Source organism: Lontra canadensis, unplaced genomic scaffold, assembly GCF_010015895.1.
Source record: "Lontra canadensis isolate GAN:19392208 unplaced genomic scaffold, GSC_riverotter_1.0 scaffold104, whole genome shotgun sequence".
Lineage (NCBI taxonomy): Eukaryota > Metazoa > Chordata > Mammalia > Carnivora > Mustelidae > Lontra > Lontra canadensis.
In genome coordinates this window covers 6,841,809-6,863,904 of record NW_022631098.1, presented here as the reverse complement: position 1 = coordinate 6,863,904, position 22,096 = coordinate 6,841,809, and the positions used below count along the sequence as shown (strand labels likewise).

At 39.4% G+C, this 22,096-nt stretch overlaps 1 protein-coding gene across 1 annotated transcript in view; it reads left to right on the top strand.

Moving 5' to 3' along the window:
* The first annotated feature begins 427 nt into the window (after positions 1–427).
* The window catches only part of ZW10 (zw10 kinetochore protein), a 31,735-nt gene continuing 10,066 nt past the window's right edge, over positions 428–22,096 (top strand). Inside the window, exons 1-9 of the mRNA XM_032838328.1 lie at positions 428–591; positions 2,687–2,821; positions 7,009–7,110; positions 7,311–7,388; positions 7,537–7,696; positions 9,002–9,154; positions 9,569–9,760; positions 18,683–18,846; positions 19,435–19,617. Coding sequence (XP_032694219.1) covers positions 487–591; positions 2,687–2,821; positions 7,009–7,110; positions 7,311–7,388; positions 7,537–7,696; positions 9,002–9,154; positions 9,569–9,760; positions 18,683–18,846; positions 19,435–19,617 — 1,272 coding nt within the window. The 5' untranslated portion in view covers positions 428–486. The remainder of the gene's footprint in view (positions 592–2,686; positions 2,822–7,008; positions 7,111–7,310; positions 7,389–7,536; positions 7,697–9,001; positions 9,155–9,568; positions 9,761–18,682; positions 18,847–19,434; positions 19,618–22,096) is intronic.

Here is a 22,096-nt window from a genome sequence, read left to right as displayed (position 1 = left end):
GTAACGCCACTTCATTTGCACAACTCCAGAGGGCTCTATTCATACAGACTCTGCTGGCAGCTGCGGCCCTTAAGGGTGAATAATTAACGAAAAAAGATCAAGGTGGGTTCCTCCGGTATTCCGGCTGGAAAAATTTCAGAGCTAAGCGTTTTGAAGTTGAGAAAGGTTCATTTAGGACTGGTTTTTAAGTAAAAACATTTCATATCTTCTAGCGAAAAACAGGCGGGAACAAACTATTTGAAAACAGCCAGAGAAAGAAACGCGTCTTCCCCAGTTTGCCAGCGAAGGGACACCGTGGAAATTCCAACCTAGGACGGTCCCGGTGCCTGCTGGGAGTTGTAGTGCGACCTCTCTTTCAGAGCCGCAGTCTGGGCCCCGCGAGGCTCAGTTTCCCGGCAGGCCGCGCGCCAATCCCGCCGGCGGGACTGGGGTTGCCGCGCTGGCCTCAAGATAGTGACCTCGTCGGTGTTGGTTCCTGTCGTGGCGATGGCTTCTTTCGTGACGGAGGTTCTGGCACACTCCGGGAGGCTGGAGAAGGAGGATTTGGGCACTCGGATCAGCCGCCTGACCCGGCGGGTGGAGGAGATCAAGGTGAAGGCCGGGCAGCGGGAGGCTGACTGAAAAGGGACGACGGGTCCGTTTGTGGGGACGGGGAAAGGAGTGGGGGCTAAGGGCGGGGAGAGGGGTTATGAGCAGAGTCAGGTGTAGGGGCTGAGGGGGAAGAATGTGAAGTGGGAGGGCCGGCAGGTGTGTGGATTGGGGAGGGGAGCGGAGGAGAGCTCAGGCAGGGGTTGGGGAGCAAGGAGGCGCGGAGGCCTGGAGCTTAGGGGAGGAGGAGGCGGTGGCCCGGGAGTGCTGGGCACTGGGGTTAGGGTGGGGATCGGTCGGGTCGGGGGCTTTGCGGGAAGACTGAGGAAACCAGCAGGGGAGGTGGGACCGGAAGCCCGGAGGTGTCCGGGGAGGTTGCAGGTGAGGCGAGAAATGCGGACAGGTCCACCTCCCTGATTTGTGTTTATCTCCCCCGCCCACTCCTTTTTATGCTATTTGCCGGTGCATAAAATAGCTTTGGGAGAATTGTACCGTCCTTCCCTCTGAAATTTTTGTTGTTCCAGTCTGTCAACGTGTGTATGAAACTCTGGTCTTCATCCCCAAGTCCTTTGAGGCCTGAGTGTTGTAAAACATACTAAAAACGCTTCGGTGGACCCCGCTGCCTTGAGATTGATACAAACCCAAAAATACATCTCCATTGACAGTTTCACTCTGTATTGGTATCCTTCCCTTGCCAGTATTTGTTCACATCTTTGTGGCTTTCATTTAAAGTTGAGTGTTTAAGTTTGGATTTAAGTCTGGAAGTTGTGAAACGTTCATTTGGGACTTAAGTCTGGCGTTAAGTCTGGATTTCAGGGAGCAAGTTCGGCAACCCTGTCATAAAGGCACAAGAAGTAGGTCTTCCTAACAACCTCTGATTGTACAAAACTGGTTTTCTGACTTGTAAGTAGTCATGTTACCGCCATCTCTCCTTTAACATGGGTTTAGGGTTTTTCAACACTTTTTATATGGTGGAAAGACGGTGCAGCGACCTTAGCATGGCACTCAAGGCTCTTACTGTTCTGGACCTAGCTTTCCTTTCACTGAGTTTCCTTCACCAACTTGGATCTTCAGCAAACTGACAATTACTTTCTATGCTCCAAGCAGACCCAGTATTTTTCCTGTTTCCCAGATTTTGCTTATGTGGCCACTTTTTCATCTTTACCTATAGTGTTTCTACCCATTTTTTTTTTTTAAGATTTTATTTACTCATTTGAGAGAGAGAGAGCAAGCAGAGGGTGAGGCAGAAGGAGAGGGAGAAGCAGACTCCCTGTTGAGCTGGGAGCCCGAAGAGGGGCTCAATTCCAGGACCTAGAGATCATGACCTGAGCCAAAGGCAGATGCTTAACCATCTGAGCCACCCAGGTGCCCCATCTACCCATTTTTTATGTCCTATCTCAAATCTGGTTTCGTGCGTGATAAGTATGTCCATTTTTCCCTCAAGCAGAGGTGATCTCTTTCTCATTTGTGTTTCTGGAGGACATAACTCTTTTCCTTTATTACATTTTTATATTCTGGTTACTTAAGTGTATAGTATTTTTCCTGCTTAAAAATAACTTATATGTGGGCAGGCATAATTTTTTTCTGGTATTTTCCAAAGCATTCAGTGCAGAGTATTCAATAATTTGTTTATTGATGAAGCTCAAATTAAGTTAGAATTTTAAGATTAGGCCTTAAAATTCTATAAGCAAGAAAATAGAAATTCATGAACTGAAGTATACAGATTGTGGATTTAATTTATCCATTTGCTTTTTCTAGTAGCTATATGATTAAAGTTGGTGGCTGTAGTCAAAGCTAATCTAGTTTAATATGAGAACTTCTGGCTTCCCCTTTTTCTTTTCCAGCATTTGTATAACTTTTGGGGACTCTTGGAATTTGGTGATCATTGTCTTCTTGCATCGTAATAATGTTACAAGATCCTTAAGGGTGGGAGGAATGTGTTTTTCAAAGAAACCCATTGGCGTGGAGGAAAAGTAAAGGGGTGTGGGTAACTGGCAAGAATGCTCCAACATGGAGGATTCCTTATGAAAGATGAGCTGTATATTTTTAATAGAGTTCTCTACTCATCCCACTGTAATTCTTCTGTCTTATTTTATAGGGTGAAGTGTGCACTATGATCAGCAAGAAGTATAGTGAATTCCTGCCCAGCATGCAGAGTGCCCAGGACCTCGTTACCCAAGTGGATAAGCTATCTGAGGACATTGACCTGCTGAAATCCAGGATAGAGAGTGAGGTAAAAATGGTCCATTATATTGGTTAGGTTTGGTAGGGTGGTAGTTCAGCTTCTTGAGTCCTAAGACATTTCAACTCTGTGTGTAAGTTTTTAAGACCTCACTTTCCTTCCTTATTGGACATTGGAAGTTGCATTAGATAACTTTAGAGTAACTTTCAATTTTAAAATAGAAATATTTTCTAGAACTATAAACAATTTTCATAGCAAAACTTTGCATTTGAATAGCACTTTGTAAATTAAAAAAAAATCTTAGAATTTTACTGTCTTCAAAATAAAGCTGAATCATCTGGCCTTTTCTTGTCTCTTAGTTTAAAATGTTTTTATCTCTTAATGGCTAGCATTCTCTTATATCTGTGGCTGGCCTCCACACTTTCCAGACTCAGCATAATCTTGGTCATTTGGCCTACTCCTGGAAAATTGGTTTGATTTGCCAATTACAACCACTCTGCTGCTTGTCATTGAGCCTCTTTATCTGGACACACAAAAAATCCTTGTCTGTCTTGTATCGTGTCACTGTGTTGGGCCAGTGCTTGCTCTGCTTCTTAGGCAAGGTCTGGTGTGGTTTAGAAATGCTTACCGTGTTTGCTGGAGTGCTGTCATCACAAAAACAAGCCAGTCTGGAAACAAAAATAGTGACTTTGTAATTTTTTTTTTTTTTTAAGATTTTATTTATTTATTTGACAGACAGAGATCACAGGTAGGCAGAGAGAGAGGAAGGGAAGCAGGTTCCCTGCTGAGCAGAGAGCCCGATACGGTGCTCGATCCCAGGACCCTAGGATCATGACCTGAGCCGAAGGCAGAGGCTTTAACCCACTGAGCCACCCAGGCGCCGCCATCACTTTGTAATCTTAAAAACATTTTTCACATGTATTATTTCACTAGGAATTTTCTTTCCTGTATTTTACTTTTAGGAGACATAGTCATTAGAAGCAAGGAAAGCAGTGATATTAGAGGTTTAAACAGGCATAATCTTAGAGGCCTTCTCTATCTTGCTAAATTATTGGGCAGGGCTCATTGTTATCTCAGATCAAGATGGTGAAATGTTTTCAAAGTCCTCAAGGAAAGACACCCAAGTCTTTTCTCTCTATGTGATTTACTAAAGAAGGAAAGTGAGTAGATATGTTTTTCAAAAGTTCTGTATAAAACTTCAGGGACAAATGGGGATTTCTAGGTACCTAGAAAAATCTGTTTAGCAGCCAGTTCATCAATCATTCTGATTCAAGGTTTTAATAAAAACAAATTTGTTCCTCTACAATTCTGGCACAGTTCAAATAGTATTTTCAAAGTATATTTGTAATTAGTTGATTGTTTGATCTGTGAGTCAATAGTCAGTCTTAGACTGTACTGTTATGAATGCAGTGTCTGGAACAAGAGAGCCATGTCTATACCTTTAGCTGACCAGATTATAGTTGGTGAAATTTATTCAGTTCTGGTGGTTGCATTTTGAAAGGTGCCTGGTCTAAATGAAAAGGTCCATACTTAAACATTTTGTCATCGGAAGAATGGTGAAAGAAACCGAGGGCGTTTAGCCCTAGTAAGATTGAAACTTAGGGCTGGAGAATGAAAATGAGATTTAATAGGTAGATATTATAAAGAGATTCACTCAGTCATTTGGTATGCTTACTGAACATCTGCAGGGCACCAGATACTGTGCTGGTTACTGAACAGAAATGAAGGTTTTTTTAATTTCAAAGTGTGAATCTCATGCCTAATGTAGATGACTAAAATAGTATGATACCCATTAAATAGGAATAATTCAAATAGAGGGAAAATATAGCTGAGCTTGGCTTCCTGTAGGAAATAGCATCAGACCAAAACCTCAAGTGATAGGTAGTCAGGCAAAGAGGAAGGAAGAGCGTTTTAGGTGGACACTGGGGACAGTGTTACAGAGACATAGATGGAATGGAGAGATGACGCTTTCAGAGAGGGGCGAGGATTCCATATGACTCATGTTTAGAGAGCTTGGTGGGAAGGGATAGGAGATAAGACTAGAAAGGTAAGCAAGGACCTTGTGGACATTATCTTGATGGCATCAGATTTGAATTTTCAGAATCCCATTCTGCTGGCAACTTGAAGTAAGGACTTGAGAATGAGACAGGGAAATGAGCTGGCAGTTAAAGCATTAGGAGGCAGTTAAACTAATCAGGGAAGAAAGAACAGGGCCTGCTGTAAAGTCAGTGGCCATGAGGATGGAGAAGAGGATGAGGATGAATCCTAGTGACATTTAAGAGGTGGGATCTTTGGGACTTAATGTGGGGAGTGAAGGATCATGGAGAACAAGGTCACTGATGTGCCATTCACTGAAATAGAGAATCTCAAGAAGGAGTAGGTTTTTGTGGGGTATGCAAATGGAGCTGCCCAGTTGGAATGTATAAAGATGAAGGCTAGACTTCAAAAAGAAATGAAACGAGAGAGCGAGAGAGAGTGAGGGAGAGGCAGTCCTTGAAATGCAGTGGCTCAAATGGTTTTTAATGCAGTAGTCTGGGCTGCCAGGCCAATTCTACACAGTCAAGAACTGTGAGGGGATCTGAGATTTTAATCTACTTGCAAGTTAGCTAGTTAGTCTGCCACAGTTTCATGGACGCCACTAGAAGACATGAGACTCCTTGGGTGAGAGATGAAAGACAGTTTATTACTCACAGCAGTGGGCAGACTGAGTGTTTTGTACAGAGGTTAAGAACAAAGAGAGGGCACAGAGGAGGCACATTTGTTTGCTTGACTCAGACTTGGAAATGGTGCACATCACTTCTGCTTGTATTTCATTGGTGAGATCTTAGACACGTGGTCACACTCCACTGAGAGAGTCTCGTCGGATAGCCATGTGCTGTTACTGTTGGGAACGGGAAAACGGCGGTTAGCGGACAGTTTACACATGACCCATCCTTATACGTGTTTGGAGCCTAGGAAGGTGATGCGGACTTGAGATAGGAGTCTTTAGAAATGGAAGCCATGAGCCACTGATTGTCCAGAGAGGGTGTATAGCGCAGGGTTTCTCAGTGCCGGCACTGCTGATATTTGGGGCTGGATAGTTCTTTGTTGTGGTGGGCTATCCTGTGCCTTGTGGAGTATTTAACAGTATCTCTGGCATGTACTCCCTAGATGCCAGTAGAACTCCCTCAGTTGTGACAACCTAAACGTCTCCAGACACTACCAGATGTCCCTAGATGGGAGTGGGGGAAAAATACAATTATTTTTTGAGAACCACTGGTTCAGAGTAGGAGGAGGGCCAGGGAGAGAGGACTGTCAGTCTGTATGAAGTGGTCAGAGGGAAAATGAAGTTCCCTGAAGAAAATGAATGGCCAGAGAACGAGGAGGAAAATCAGTGGAGAATAATTTCAGGGAACTAAGGGAAGGAAAGGAACTGTACTCATAAATAGTTAAACACTGATGATGTTTGCTTTGGATTTAGCAACAAGAAATTGATTGGTGTTTGGGGCACTATTTTGGAATAGTTTCGATGAACTGGTGGGGATAGAGACCAGATCTCGGTGAGTTGTAGGATGAATGAGAAGTGAGAAGGTAAAGACAGTGAACATGGGTCCCTCTTGCAAGAGGCTTGTTCGTGAGAGAGAAGAGAAAAACAAGGTAACCACTGAGAAATGGGGTTGCTGAGGTGGAGGGAGTTTTTCCTCAAAGATGGAGGAAATTTCAGCATGTTCAAACCTGAAGGAAGGAGCCTTGCTCTAGTGGGTATCGAGTGTGTCTTTCATGAATGAAAAATGAATTAGGAAGAGGTAGAGATACAGAAAAGAAGGGACTTTGCGCCTGTAAAGGCAGGACAGAATGGGAGGTGGATTCTGATTCAGCATAAAATCTTTCTAATGGTGAGAGCTATCAGCTGTAGAATGAGTTGTCACTTGGCAGTGGGGATACCCCTCTAGTCATCCAGGTGGGTGAGCGCTCTGGTGAAAAATACGGTTCAAATTAAGGCTACATGGTGCCATGAGCCTGTTATGTTGATGGCAGTGGGAACTGCTGCGTAGGGCAATGGTTTGGACTAAGTGAACCGCTTAAGATCTCTTCCCAATGCGTTCTGTGATTTTGTTGTTGTTATTTCCAATCCTAACCAGCCTTTAAATTTCAGTATGAATTATGTTCACCTAATAAAGCTTATTGCTTAGCTCTGAATGTTTTATTTCTTGGATATAGTATAACTTAAGAGTACTTACCTTTGATGTGTGGATTAGGTTCGCCGGGATCTTCATGTATCAACAGCTGAATTTACCGACTTGAAGCAACAGTTGGAAAGAGACTCAGTTGTCTTAAGTTTGCTTAAGCAGCTGCAGCAGGTCAGTAAACTCAACTCAAACTTGAGTGTTTTGCTGGTGAGAAAGTAATTTTTTTCCAGTTGGCCTCCGATTAATTATTAAATGTGTATACCTCTGATTCTAAGATATTTTTTTTGTATTTTAAAAACAAACAAGCAGACAGACTTGAAATAATGGGATGTATAAAATGAAATACCTGATAGATGTGTTTATCGTTTTAGTTTTCTGCTGCTATTGAAGAATACAATTGCGCATTAACGGACAAGAAGTATGTCACTGCGGCTCAGTGTCTGGAAGAGGTACTGAACGTTTCTCCATAGTACCAGCAATCAGTACTGTTCTTGGTTTTAGTAAATTTTGTGTTCCACGTATTCCTTTTATACCAATACCTTCTCCTTACCCTGAGTCCAGATGGAATGTCTAATGATCACTCCATTTTACTGCCAGGCACAGAAATGCTTGAAGTTACTGAAATCCAGAAAATGCCTTGATTTAAAAATGTTGAAATCTCTCAGCATGGAGCTCACAATACAGAAACAGAACATCCTTTATCACCTTGGAGAAGAGTGGCAGAAGCTGATTGTGTGGAAGTTCCCGCCATCAAAAGGTGCTGCTGACCTCAGGTGGACTGCTTTGCTTAATCTGCCTGAACCAGTGTGGCCTCTGAATGTATTCTAAGTATTTTATATTGGTGGATAAGGAGGTTTCATTTCTCAGTCTCCGCTGCACCGAGTTCTCCTGCTAAGCAGAATGCATGTTAGGACTAGCTCCTCGATTTACCTCCCTTCTGCCTCTCTCTGTTCCCTTCTGGAGGAAGGAGCACAGCAGGGGGAGATGATTGGGTGGCTGGGAGTCACATGATGAGGGTGTGGTGGAGGAGGCAGTAGCAGTTAAAGACCACACAGATTTTCCACTGCATTGTAGGTACACCCTTTCCCAATAGCCCCAATCCCTGCCATTTACCTTGGCCAGGAAGCTTTGAAAAGCTGTTCATCTGTTTTCTCTCTTGGTGAGGAAAGAAGGCACGGGACTCAGTGGGACAGGGGTTTTTCTCAGTTTTTCTCAGTCCTCTGGGGAAAAAAACGGTGGCAAAATCATGAGATACGGGGTGCTTTGCAAGATGAAAAAAGTAGAATTACTTTGGCCTGGCTTTGCTTTACGCTGCTTGGCTCTGGGGCTCTCTGCTCACTGCTAGGTGTGAGCCTTTGATGTCTTGTTTACACATAGCAAAGCCCTGAGAATATATGGAGAGGACATGTCATTACACCTGGCATATTTTCTAGTATTGAAATTTAGTTTGTTTCAGTCTCCCCCAACCCTTTTCTCATTCCCACTAAGGCCTTCAGATTCATTAAATATGTGTGTATGTGTGTGTATGTATATAGACACACACGCACATATGTATTCCAGGTATTTCGGAGGAAGTCCTCTAGAAAATTTTCGACTCTATTTGCAGGCAGAATAAAATTAAGAGAAGATAGCAGGCATGTTAATTCTTTGTTATAATACACCCTTCTTGTTAAACTTACTAGGCAGACTCTTCTCTGTACTCAAGGAAACATTAAAAAGAGGTCTTCAGTGAAACGAGGACCTTACTTGTCATTCCTTACCTCCATTCGATACCTATTTAATAAGCATTTATTAGGCACGTCTTGCTTTTGCACTTAGTTTGATTCTATGAATATACCAATATGAATATTCATATTCTGTGAATATGACTATATAATATACAGTCATTTCCTGTTTTAAAGTGGTGCCGACACGTATGTCATAATTAAAATTTGGTTACATTAGAAGTGTATTGTAATAAAACCACATATTTAGGAATCACAGTAGAGAATGAGCTCTGAGGAGTAGAAGTGGAAATATCTTGCATTGCTGAGACAGCTGATGTTTTCCTCCTTTTTCTTAGATACCAGCAACTTGGAATCTTGCCTGCAAACAGAACTTCATTTATGCATTGAACAGTCTCAGAAGGAAGAGAAGATACCTGTACCACCAATCAGTTCTGTCCTCTTGGCATTTTCTACTCTTGGGGAGCTACAAATGAAGCTTAAATCATTTGGTAAGGCATACTACTTTGTTTCATTTTTGTGACATCTCAGAATGTTTAGTGTTAAAGGAATGACAGGGAGATTTATAAAATATTCTCTAAATAATATTGATGATGGATCCTAGGGTTTGACCTTAAGATTCATCAGATGGAATTCTCATAAATACTACCCTTTTTATTAAGGGCTTGGATCCTTTATTGACTTTTCTTTTTTCCTTTTTTTAAACTAGCTACTGCTATTTATTTAATTTGACTTTTTGAATGATTTAAATAAAAATCTGTACACTCATTAGTGGTGTGTGATGTCACAGGATATGTATTTTTATGGTTGGGTTCAAAGATCTTTTTTGGTGGTGAGGGGGCATGCTTGCTTTTTTTAAAAGTTTGTTCCAGTGATTTGTGATGAATGTTCATATAATTTTTCAGGTCAGATGCTGCTGAAGTATATCCTTAGGCCTCTGGCATCTTGCCCATCCCTTCATGCCGTTATAGAAAGCCAGCCCAACATCATTATTATTCGTTTTGAATCTGTGATGACTGACTTGGAACATCCGTCACCGTCTGAGGTTTTTGCGAAGATCAGACTGGTACTGGAAATGCTCCAGAAACAACTTCTAGGTCTGTATCTCCAAGGTTGTGCTTTTCTATTTTTATGTCTGGGAAAAGTGGATATTGTTTTTAAAAGTAAACATTATTTTAAAGTAGATAAAAATGCCCCTAATAAGGATGTTTGGAGGATTGGAGGTGAATAAATGATGCCGAAGGAGTAAAGTTATCACCTGCTTATTTCCTGCTCTGCTTTACATTCATTCTCCTCCCTATATAGAAAATAGGGTCACTAGTGCTACCCCAGATTCTGTATTTGTAATATTTAGTTGAATTTTAGGATATACTTCTCTCACTGGACTTCTAGTAACATCACACTTTGGGACTCTTGCTTTAATTATGGGAGAAGCAGAGATGAACTAAATATTGTTTTTTGTTTGTTTTTTTAGAGAGCGGGACAAAGAGAGATGTGGGGGTAGGGACAGAAAGAGAGGAAGAGGGAATCTTAAGCAGGCTCCAAACCTAGTACAGGCTCAATATTAAAATCCTGAGATCATGACTGAGCCAAAATCAAGAGTCAGACGCTTAACCAGCTGAGCCCTCCAGGCGGCCTGAACCAAGTTCTATGTATTTCATTAGGAAAATCTCCATTAATCTGATAGAAATAAACCAGATTTAACATAAATAAATTACATTCCCTTTTAGCCTATGGTTTAGATCTTTATATATTCACGATTGAAATAGCCAATTTCTGTATTTCTTTGAATAATTTTTTTGGTTGTCATACTACTAAAGTTTTTCTGGTGTTTTAATACTGTTTTTTAGTTACTTGATTTACCTTCTTTTTTTTTTTTTTTTTTTTTTTTTTTTTTTTTAAAGATTTTATTTATTTGACAGACACAGATCACAAGTAGACGGAGAGGCAGATAGAGAGAGAGAGGAGGAAGCAGGCTCCCTGCTGAGCAGAGAGCCCGATGCGGGACTCGATCCCAGGACCCTGAGATCATGACCTGAGCCGAAGGCAGCGGCTTAACCCACTGAGCCACCCAGGCGCCCCATTGATTTACCTTCTTTTTAAAAAATATTTATTTGTTTATTTTGACTACCTTCTTTATGCTTTTCTCAGTTGTCTTACTGACTAGTTGAACATTCTTGATGTAGAAAAAAGCTAAAAAATGCTGGTGTTGTTTGTATGCTTTCCTGGTAGTCGTTTCATTTATTTACATAAAATAATTTCTGTGTAAAGGAAGGAACTGGTTCTAGTTTTAACAGTAGCAGAGAAGAAAAAAAGGAGTCTTTAGACTTGTGTAAACTACAAAAATCCAAGGTAGTTTTCTTGTTCCTTCACTTAGGGAAATAATACATAGGTATAAATAAACAAAGTATCCAAGGATTGGAAGGAACCAGAGATCTCGGATGCTGGAGTCTCTCTAGGTCACATAGCCAGCGTGAGCACTGTTAGTGAGGGGGAGGTCCCTTCCTCTTGATGCATTCTGCCCTGCCTCTGGGCAGCTCTGATTTGTATGGAGTTCTGTTTGTTTTTTAAAAATCATGTCTCCTGTATCTGTAGTAATTACTATTAGCAAAACCTCCATATTGCAAATTGAATCTTCAAGGTAGTTGTTTAAAAAATTTGTTCAAAATACAGTGCTCTGTAATGCCTGCTTTGTTGATGCTATTTCTACTATGTTTAGTATATAGAACTTGTTAAATTCCCATTACGTATGATGGACTTTTAAACTCTTTTCAGTAGCTGTTACTTCCTTTATATTTTACCACCAGTATAAACATCCTTAGGTTTTTTTTTTTTTTTTTAATAACATTTTAAGTTCTTAGTTTCATTGCTCTTCTATGAATATATTCCATTTCTTCTGTAGTCTTATTAAAGTATAATGTTCAGAACAGGACAAACTTTTATAGGTATAGTATGAACAAATTCAGCATAGTTTGGGAGCATTCATGGCCTCATTCTCAGTTCTGTGCTTCTGTGAGTATAGCCAAAGGCTTTTTATTTATTACACGGTTAACTCACTGAGCTCAATCCAAATGAAAATCCTGTGTCATACTTAATGCAATGCAAGCTGCTGCTCTCCCATCTTAGACTTGACTTTTTGGAATTAACATTAATCTTTGTTAAATTTTACCTGATACAATTTTGCAATGTGTTTCCTGTCCTTTCCCTTTCATGTCATGGGCATAATGGATACCCAAGCTTTCACGTAGTTTAATCTGAGTCCACGATGACGTCTGAGTCACAGTCAGAGCGTGCTCTGGGGAGTTCTGGCATGGACCTCTTTACGATTTTACTTTGTTCCATTAAATTAATCAGTACTAGACCTGTTGTTCTTTTGTAAGTTTTCTTCTATCTAGGATATTCAGAGCAGAAGACAGCTCATTTAGTGTTGCCAGGTGCTTTTCTAATCTCTTTTTATGCATTTTAGGCTCTAGTTTCTCTTTTACTATTTATTCTTTCCCCTCTGGTTTAGAGATCACTGTCTTTGACAAAGAAGAGGGTATCAGAGTGAGTTCAGGAATTTTTTGTTCTCTTTGATACCTGTCAGTCAGCATTCATTCCCTTCCTTCATCTTCTTGATCTAAATATAACCTGAAAATTCCATTTTGAGTCCTTAGTTCTTTTTGGAATCCTCTGTTTTCTTTGGATTTTAGTTATTCTGAAACTTCCTAAGGGCTCTTGCCCTTTCTTTTATGTTTGCCTTTGGTTATATGCTCTTCTTTTCACCTTTTTAAATCTGTATTTTTCCTTCAAACTTTTCTTTATTAGAAAGCATTATTATACCAATGACAAAGGAGCTTTTATATCTTTAAATTTTATTTATTTAGTTTCATTTTTATGTTTAACCTACAATGTTATATTAATTTCAGGTGTACACAAAGAAGCTTTTATTTTTTTATTTAATTTTTTTTTTTTTAAGATTTTATTTATTTATTTGCCAGAGAGAGAGAGCATGAGCAGGGGCAGGGGCAGAAAGAGAGGGAGAAGCAGGCTTCTGGCTCAGTGAGGAGCTGAGATGCGGGGCTTGATCCAGGATCCTGGAATCATGACCGGAACTGAAGGCAGATGCTTTAACCTACTGAGCCACCTAAGCACCTCTCACAAAGGAGTTTTTAAAAGAGGAGAAAGAAAATTCATTTGGAAAGAATTTGGCAAAATATATAAAAAGCCTTAATATCTTTAAATCCTTTGAACCAAGATTTCAACTTATGGGAGTCTGCCCTACAGAAATAATCTTAAATATATAAAATTATATATAAGGTTGTATATAAGGTTGTTCATCATAATGTTACTTACAATGCTGAAAACTGGAAAGTAATGAAATTTTGAAGAATAGGTAAATGATTAAGTAAATTATATAGCTATGTAATAGATCACTTAATTATGTTATACTTATTGTATTGAATTTTCTTGAAGTAATGATTGGTTTTAAAACTAACTGATTCTAAAAAGCAAACAACAGGCATTCTATTAAAGGATTAAATACTTGGGGCGCCTGCATATCTCAGTCGTTAAAATTCTGCCTTCAGCTTAGGTCATGATCCCAGGGTCCTGGGCTTGAGCCCTACATTGGGCTCCCTGCGGGAAGCCTGCTCCTCCCTCTCCCACTCCCCCTCCTTGTGTTCCCTCTCTCACTGTCTCTCTCTGTCAAATAAATAAAACCTTAAAAAAAAAAAAAGAAGGATTTATTTCCATTAAAACCAGTTATAAATCGGGAATGCATACTACCATTATTTAGTATTATTTTTTAGGGGTTGTGCTAATGCAAAGAAGAAAAAATTAAAATAAGTATGAATATTTAAAGAAGCAATTATCTTTATGTATAAATGATATAATTGCATACATAAGAACCAAAAGACTCTGGTAAAACTTTTATAATTAATACGATTATAAATCATATTAAATTCATAATTTAATTAATTTTTTTAAGGTTTCTTTTTTTAAGATCTTATTTCTTTATTTGACAGAGAGATACACAGCCAGAGAGGGACTACAAACAGGGAGAGTGAGAGAGGGAGAAGCAGGCCTCCCACCAGCAGGAAGCCCAATGTGGGGCTCGATCCCAGAACCCTGGCATCATGCCCCGAGCGGAAAGCAGATGCTCAATGACTGAGCCACCCAGGCGCCCCTATAATTTAATCTAAATTATACTTCTTCTTTATATTTAATTTTAATTTATTGTATAAAATTTAATAATTATTTAGATACAGTATGAGGATATAAAAATCAGTAACATTTTCGTGCACTAATAATAATCAGTTATATTAAAATATAAAGATATTTATAATGCTAACAAAATCTATACAATTCATAAAGATAAGTTATAATAAGAGAAAAGAGGAGGACATATGTGAAGAAAACCATAAAACTTCGAAGGACATAAAGTAAGGCCTGAATAAAAGGTGGCTTTTGTGGATTAGAAGTCTCATAAAATTGTCAGTTCATTCCAAAACAGTCTATAAATCTAATACATTTCTAACGAAATATATTTTCAAACTCAATAAATTACTCTAAAGCTTATCAAAAATAGATTTGGAGAATTGCCAATAAAGATTTAAGAAACACTCGTGGGATAATTTTAAAATTAAAACCATGTTCTTGGTTCAAGGAAATCGATGGAGTGCAAGAGTCCAGAAGTAGAGCCAGGATAAATGAGAACTTGATGTTTGATCAAAGTCACATTTCAATTTAGTGGGACAGATAGTTCATTTAGTAATGGTGCTAGCAAAATTGGCCGGCTGTGCGATAAAGCAAAGTCAGATTCCTGCTTCATACTTATGCCGAAGTAAATTCAAGATGAATTAAAGCCCTCTATGTTGAACAACAACAACAACAATAAAAATGTTAGAAGAAAATTCAGGAGCCGTGAATAGGCTGAGGAAGCTCAGAAGGCGTAAAGGGAAGGACCGAGAAATTTGACTGTGTCTACATGTTAAGTTCCGTGTGCCAAACAATCCTGCAAATGAAGCCAAAAGACAATAGTGAACTGGGAGAAAATTCCTGTAAAATGTTTGACAGATAAGGCGTTAGTGTAAGGACATTTTTCCAAAGAAAAAGAACATGAATAGACAAACAGGCAAAAAATTTGAATAGGCAACTCATGGAAGAAAAGGTGCAATTTGTTAATAAACCTAAAAATGTGTTGCTTACCCTCCCTAGTAGAGGAATGGAAATCACACCCTCAAGGGGAACTGTGGTCTTTAGGGCTGACATTAAGAGATTCTGTGGGAGACACTTCTGGCAAGAAAGTGGAATGATCGTCTCCTTCATTGCTTTCTGTCAGTGCTTTGTAGAAAATAGTATGAAGCTCTACTATAGTGTATGTATAGTAAAATCTAAAATATGCATTCCTTTGAGCTAGGTATTCCACTTTTTAATTCTTTACAGAAGTGAGATCAGTAGGCTTTATGTTTGTGTGCGTGAGTAATGTGTCCTTGCACACTGGACTGGGCCTCATTTGAGAAATGGTTATATAACTTACGTCTGAGCCATACTATGGTACATTTTATAGCTATGGGAAAGAACTGAAGTAGAACTAGCTATGTTGACTTAAGAGATGGCTGTGATCTGTTGTTAAGTGATTTTAAAAAAAGTATAAAATCTATGCCATGAGCCCATTTTTATAAAAAAGAAAGCAGTCCCTTATATGAATATTGTATTGGTTTGCCGGGGCCGCCATAACAAAATGCCATAGGCTGTGTGACTTAACAGAAACCGATTTTCTCACAGTTTTGGAGGCTGGGAGTGCAAGATGAGGGTATTAGCAGATTTGGTTTCTCCTGAGTGCTCTCTCCTTGCCTTGCAGACAGCGTTCTCACTGGTCTCTCCTCTATTAGAATGCATCCTTGGTGTCTCTTCCTCTTCTTATAAGGAAACTTAGTCACGCTGGATAGAGCCCCTCCCTAATGAACTCATTTAACCTTAATTGCTTCTTTAAAGGCCAGGCCCTGTCTCCAAATGCAGTCACATTGGGGGTTTAAGGCTTCAAAATAGCTTTTCCCATGAATGATTTTCTAGAAAGTTCAATTACAGATTTTTACCAAGGAGCAGAAACTCTCAGCATACAAATAATCATAGAAGAAATTTGAAAGGTTTTTAAAGACTTGCCACTAAGAAGGCCACCATTAGGCACAAAAGTTTATAGCTAAATTCTGTGTCTGTTTCAGTTTATAGATAATCCTGTGTTAAACTCTTTTGGTCATTAGAAACAAAGATGAGTATGTTCTGCTTAAGTTTTTAAAAACCAGCATAGGGGTGCCTGGGTGGCTCAGTCACTTACGTGTCTGCCTTCCACTCAGGTCGTGATCCCAGGGTCCTGAGATTGAGTCCTGCACTGGGCTCGCTGCTCTGCTCACTGGGGGACCCTGCTTCTCCCTCTGTCTCTGCCCTCTCCCCCCCACCCCCAATCATGCTCTCTCTCATGCTTTCTCTCTCTCAAATAAACAAATCAAATCTCAAAAAAAACCCAAACCAAAAAAAACCAAACAGAATAAACTTAATGCCAAAATGTAATAATGATAGTTTACACACAGGGAAGACATTGTTGACTGATTTTACCTTTGGCTTATAAATGGAAACATTTACAAAATATGTAAATTAAATTCAACAGTACCTTTAGAAAGGAGGCATTGTTTATTCTAGGAGTACAGAGGTGTTTAGCATAAGAAAGCTATCAACCAGTTTATTATGTCAGCATATTAAAAGGGGTTACATCGTTAGATATGGAAAATATGACAAAACTCAGTACCCTTTCTTAATAAAAAACTAAAATAAGAATAGAGTACTTTTTCGTAGTATGGTGAAATGTTTGATATTAGCTGAAAATATCTCTTAATATTGTTTACTTTATTAACAAAAAAGGACAGTTTTTTTTTGTTTTGCTCTGTGTTAGTAATTTGAAGCTGCCATTTATTGTGAAATTTGTGACATATTTTCTTCCAGTCTTTTTTTCCTTTACTGTTCCCATGATTCTACTCGCTTTTGCATCTTCACTTAATTCTGCATTGGTAGTACACCTTGTCCATAGTGATTTTTCTTAAAGTTAGAAAAATAATTCTACCATGATTAATAAGGTAAATATTTCTATTTAATTGCCTTTTACAGTTTATATAGGTACCATTGTCGCTTGTGCTGTATGCATAAATATTTAAATAAATGCATTACAGTGTTACATTGGTGAATAGAAAAAAAATAATTCGAATGGAATGAATCTGTTTACACGGACAGGATTGGTGATGTGTTCATGTGCTGTTCTGGAAATGATGTGTGTGCCAGCCATGAGCGGTACAGACAACGTAATTGCTTACGTGGTACAGTGGTTCAAGTGACATTGCAGTCTTATTGAAATAACGAAGCTGTCCTTAACAGAAAACTATACTACTTCCTTTTTTTTTCTTTTACTTTAAGAGTTTTATTCAAAAAACGTACAGTGGTCCCATGTACCCTTCTGCCATTTTCCTCAGTGTTAACATCTCGTGTACCTATAGCACAATATCAAACCCACCAAACTGACGATGGTCCAATTCACAGAGCTTACTCCGATTTCACCGGTTTTACCTGCACTCCTGTGTGTGTGTGTGTGTGCGTGTGTATGTGTGTGTGTATTTGTGTGTGTGTGTGTGTAGTTCTGTGTAGTTTCACCACACATAGATTCCTGTAGCCACCACCTTAATCAGGATACGGACTGTTCTAGCACCACAGCTGCTTTGGGCTACCTCTATAATCACACACTTTTGCTTCCATTTTTTTAAAAAAAGATTTTGTTTATTTATTTTTAATTTGTTTGTTTAGAGAGAGAGAGCATGCAAGCGGGGTAAGGGGCAGAGGGAGAGGGAGAGAGATGCAGGGCTCCATCTCATAACCCGAGATCGTGACCTGAGCAGAAATCTAGAGTCAGATGCTTAACCAACTGAGCCACCCAGGCTCCATTTTTAAACTGAAATTGAAATTGATTAAAAATTTAAAAAATTCAGTTCCTCAGTGTTCAGCAGCAAAATGTGGCCGGTGGCTGTGCAGGTGTAGACTTTAGACGTTGTAAGGTTCTCAAGGCTCTGAGATAATACGCTTCACTTTCTTTCAAGGTTCTCATACCCTAAGGTCTTCCTTGGCGAATGGGAACTAGGTTAAAAATAGCTTGTCTCTTGGAGCCCCTAAATGGCCCAGTTGGTGATGTTTCTGCCTTCAGTCTGGGTCATGATCCCAGGTTCCTGGGATTGAGTCCCAGGTTGGTGGAGGGGTGGGGGTGGGGGGTCTCTGCTCAGAGGGGAGTCTGCTTGTCCCTCTCCTCCCCGCTTATCTCTTCTCTCACTATCTCTGTGGCTATCTCTGTCTCTCTCAAATAAAATCTTTAAAAAAAAATAGCTTGTCTTTTTTATGGTTCCTTTTCCCTCTACATTGGTCACTGATTCTTTATGATTATTTAATTAATGTTATATTTTTAAAAACTCCATTAAAATGTGCTGAGGGAAAAAAAATCCACCTTACTATATATTACAGAGAGGCATTGAAGTATTCCGTTTGCCAGGTTAGGTATTACGCTGTAATATAAGATGTTTATTGATATTTTACTTAGGATAAACACGCAGATCCTAGGCAGAGATGACAGAGGATGTTTATTATTAAAGAACTAGGATTTTATTCTAAATGAGTTTCAACTTGGCATACAGAACTTCTGAGTGCTTGTCATATAATCAGATCAGTAGATTAGCGGTAGATGATTACTGCATAATGTAGATGACTTAATACTTCATTGTTGTAGAGTACAGGCAGTAATACAGTGCAGACTCTTGAGCTGAGCACTGAAAATAAAGTAATAAGTGTATGTCATGCTTTGTCCCACGCAAGTACTGGAGATAACTGTAGAATTGTCTGTGCTGTGTTCTTCCTCATCCTAAAATGAAAGAATTCTAGAAAACTAGGGAACTTGCGCATAATCTGAACTGTGAATGGCTTCTTGTTTAAAAGTTTTTCTTTTGATTCAGATTTACCTCTTGATGCTGACCTAGAAAATGAAAAAACACCTAAGATCGTATTGGCTGAGATGCTTGGTGACATGATCTGGGAGGACTTGTCTGAGTGCCTCATTAAAAACTGTTTGGTTTATTCTATCCCAACTAACAGCAGCAAGTTACAGCAGTATGAGGAGGTGAGTGCAGACATGCCACAGAAGGTTATACTAGACTGTAGGTGCCTATCAGTGTCTTGTTTTTCCTGGGAGAGCTTTTGCTGTTTAGTAACATCTTTAAGGAAATTATTAATAGGGAGTGGAAGCAAAAATACTGTTACTTCATTTCTCTCCTTGCTTTCTACCTTTTGATTGGGAAGTGTGTTTACTTTCTAAGTATATTTTTGTGAGTGAGCTACCTTTTGAAAAACCGTTGTTCTTTTATACTCATCAACCATAGTAGTTACTATGTGACATTTTACTTTTTTGCTTTTTTTTTTTTTTTTAGCATTTCCTTGAACACTAAAATAAGTGTATTTATTTTAGAGATCGTCCCACTTTTACTCAGTAGATCAGAAGTTTATATTGCAGGTACTATTCCTAATCAACTTAGGGCTGGAAGAATGTCTAATATATGTATACCTTCAAGCTGCTGGTTTGCTGTAAAACTTAAATGACCAGCTGGTCCTTGTTATATTTTGTACATTGGATTTGAAATTTTAATACTGGAATAGACTGTGTGTATGTAATTCTTTTTTTTTTTTCCCCCCATTTCTCTTTCTTTCTCAGATCATACAGTCTACTGAAGAATTTGAAAATGCCCTCAAGGAGATGAGGTTTTTAAAAGGAGATACTACCGATTTGCTGAAATACGCCCGTAACATCAATTCTCATTTTGCTAACAAGAAATGTCAGGATGTGATTGTGGCAGCCAGAAACCTAATGACCTCTGAAATTCACAACACTGTGAAGGTGCTGGGAGTTATCTTATGTTCTGTTGTAATTAGGAAGGGGCATGCATTTTTGAGACACATTTAGTAGAGTGAAAGAGCATGACAGTTGCTGAGGCACTGGGAAGTTATTCATCTTCCAGTAGTTAGTTCTCTCATCTTTCAAGTGGTCCTGATATCTGCGTCTTTCCTAGGATACTGTGGGGCGCAGATGAGATAGTGTACATGAAAGCGTTGTGGACATTGAAAAGCCCATGTAAATATAAGAGATTCCTGTTGTTGAAATTAGACCATATATCAACCTATGTAGATTTTTCCTCGATTTCATTGCTTGGGTTTTTGGTACACAATTTTGGGACAGGTGTAATTTTTTAAAATTAATGAATTAATGAATTAATTATTTAAAAAAAAGATTTTATTTATTTATTTGAGAGAGAGAGGGAGCATGAGAGAGAGCATGAGAGGAGAGAGGTCAGCTGGAAGAGCAGACTCCCCGCCGAGTAGAGAACCCTATGTGGGACCTGATCCTAGGACGCCAGGACCATCACCCGAGACAAAGGCAGCTGCCCAATGAACTGAGCCACCCAGGCACCCCTGCAATTTTTTTTTTTTTTAAGACTTTATTTATTTATTCATGAGAGAGGCAGAGGGAGAAGCAGGCTCCCGAAGAAGCAGGGAGCCTTATGTGGGACTAGATCCCAGGACCCCGGGATCATGACCTGAACCGTCCAGGTGCCCTGATTGGGTTTTGTTATGTCCAGAGATTATACCGTGTTGTGAAAGTGTTGAATTCATGTCTTAGGCTAACAGAGGCACTAGTTTTGAAGTTAAAGTAATAAAACAAAAAAGATAATCATTGTAGGGTTTCAGCAATTATCTGCAAAGTCAGTGGGCTCTTTAATTTGCATGAGAGGTAATTTACTCCTTTGACCTTAGATAAGTCTGTGTATTTTCTTTTCTGGGTTGTTTGTTTTGTTTTGTTTTGCATATATAAAACATCTGGTAAATGCAAGGTATTACTTAGATTAAAACAGACGAAGGTAGTCCCCAAATAGAAAATTCGTCAGCCATTTTTTCTCCTGTCACAGTGATAGGGACTAGGCTTTTCTTCCTTCTCTCCCTTCTTTTGCGATCCTCCCTTTTTCTTGGGGGTCCCCTGTTATGGTGTCCACCCAGCAAAACAGTTCATTAGCCCTTTGAGATGCACAGATTTTAAAACATTTTGAGGTATTTTGGATTATTAAGGAGCTATAATCCACTCAGTGTCAGCAACTGTGCTGTGGGCTTTTATTTATCTTTACATAAATATTACTTGATTATGTAATTCTCCTGCACAAAATCCGTTTAGAAAAAGACCCAGTAGCCTGACCGTAGCCTGTAAGGCCTTGTAGGATTTGTCCCACCATTGCCTCTGTGACCCGCTCTGCTATTACATTCTTCTTCAGCTACAGGCTGCAGACATGCTGGCCTCATTGCTGTTCTCCGAATTTGCTGGGCCCACCTGGTTGCAGAACCTTTGAGTCTCTTGTCCCCTCTGCTTGGTACATTTTCACTACAGATACCTGGATGACTTGTTCCCTTTTCTGGCAACTCTTTTTAAAATTGTGACCTCCCCCAATCATGCACCGTTTTCTCCTTGCTTTATTTTTCTTCATATTTCTTATTATCAACAAACATACCCTATGAATTATTTATCGTTTCTTTCTCTCTGGAGAATAAGCTCCATGTGGGGCTTCTCCCCCTGCCCTGCCACCCTTTTGACTACTGTTCTATTTCCAGCACCAAGAAAATACCTGTACATAGTACTATATAAACTTAGTACTGAGTAAATATTTGGTAAATGAATTAATGTATTTCTCATTTTCCTGTCCCAAAACTTCTTGATATAAATAGGATCGTTACTGAATTGCTCTGTGACCCTGGGCTAAATCTTTAACCTTGCTGGACCTCATTTTTCTTTCTGTAATGTGACAGAATGGAACTAGGTAATCTCTGAGCTCCCTACTCAGCTAGCTCTGACATTCTTTAAGACTACATTTTCCTCAAGAGCTCAAATCCCAACAGTAGCTTTCGCTAGGTCAGGGTTTCTCAGTAGTGGCACTGTGGACATTTGGGACCAGGTAGTTCTTTGTTGTTGGTGGCCCTTTTGTAGGATGCTTAGTCGTATCCCTGATCTTTACCTACTAGATGCCAGTAGCACCTCTCCCAGTTGTGACAACCAAAAATGTTTCCAGACATCGTCACATGTCCCCCAGAGGGCAAAAGTGCCTGATTGAGAACCACTGCTCTAGATTCAATCCTGGTTCTTTCTCTTCGCATTTAAGCCCCGGGTTAGATCTTCTAAACTGCTCAACTTTGAAAAGCTCCGTTTCCTTTTTCTAAAAGCCATTTTCAATTTAATTGCCTTTAATGGTTTTCATCTAAATTCTCTCTAAACAATTCCCTATATATACCCACTCTTTTCCCAAAAGATCTAAAACTACTTTTTGTTGTTTTGACAT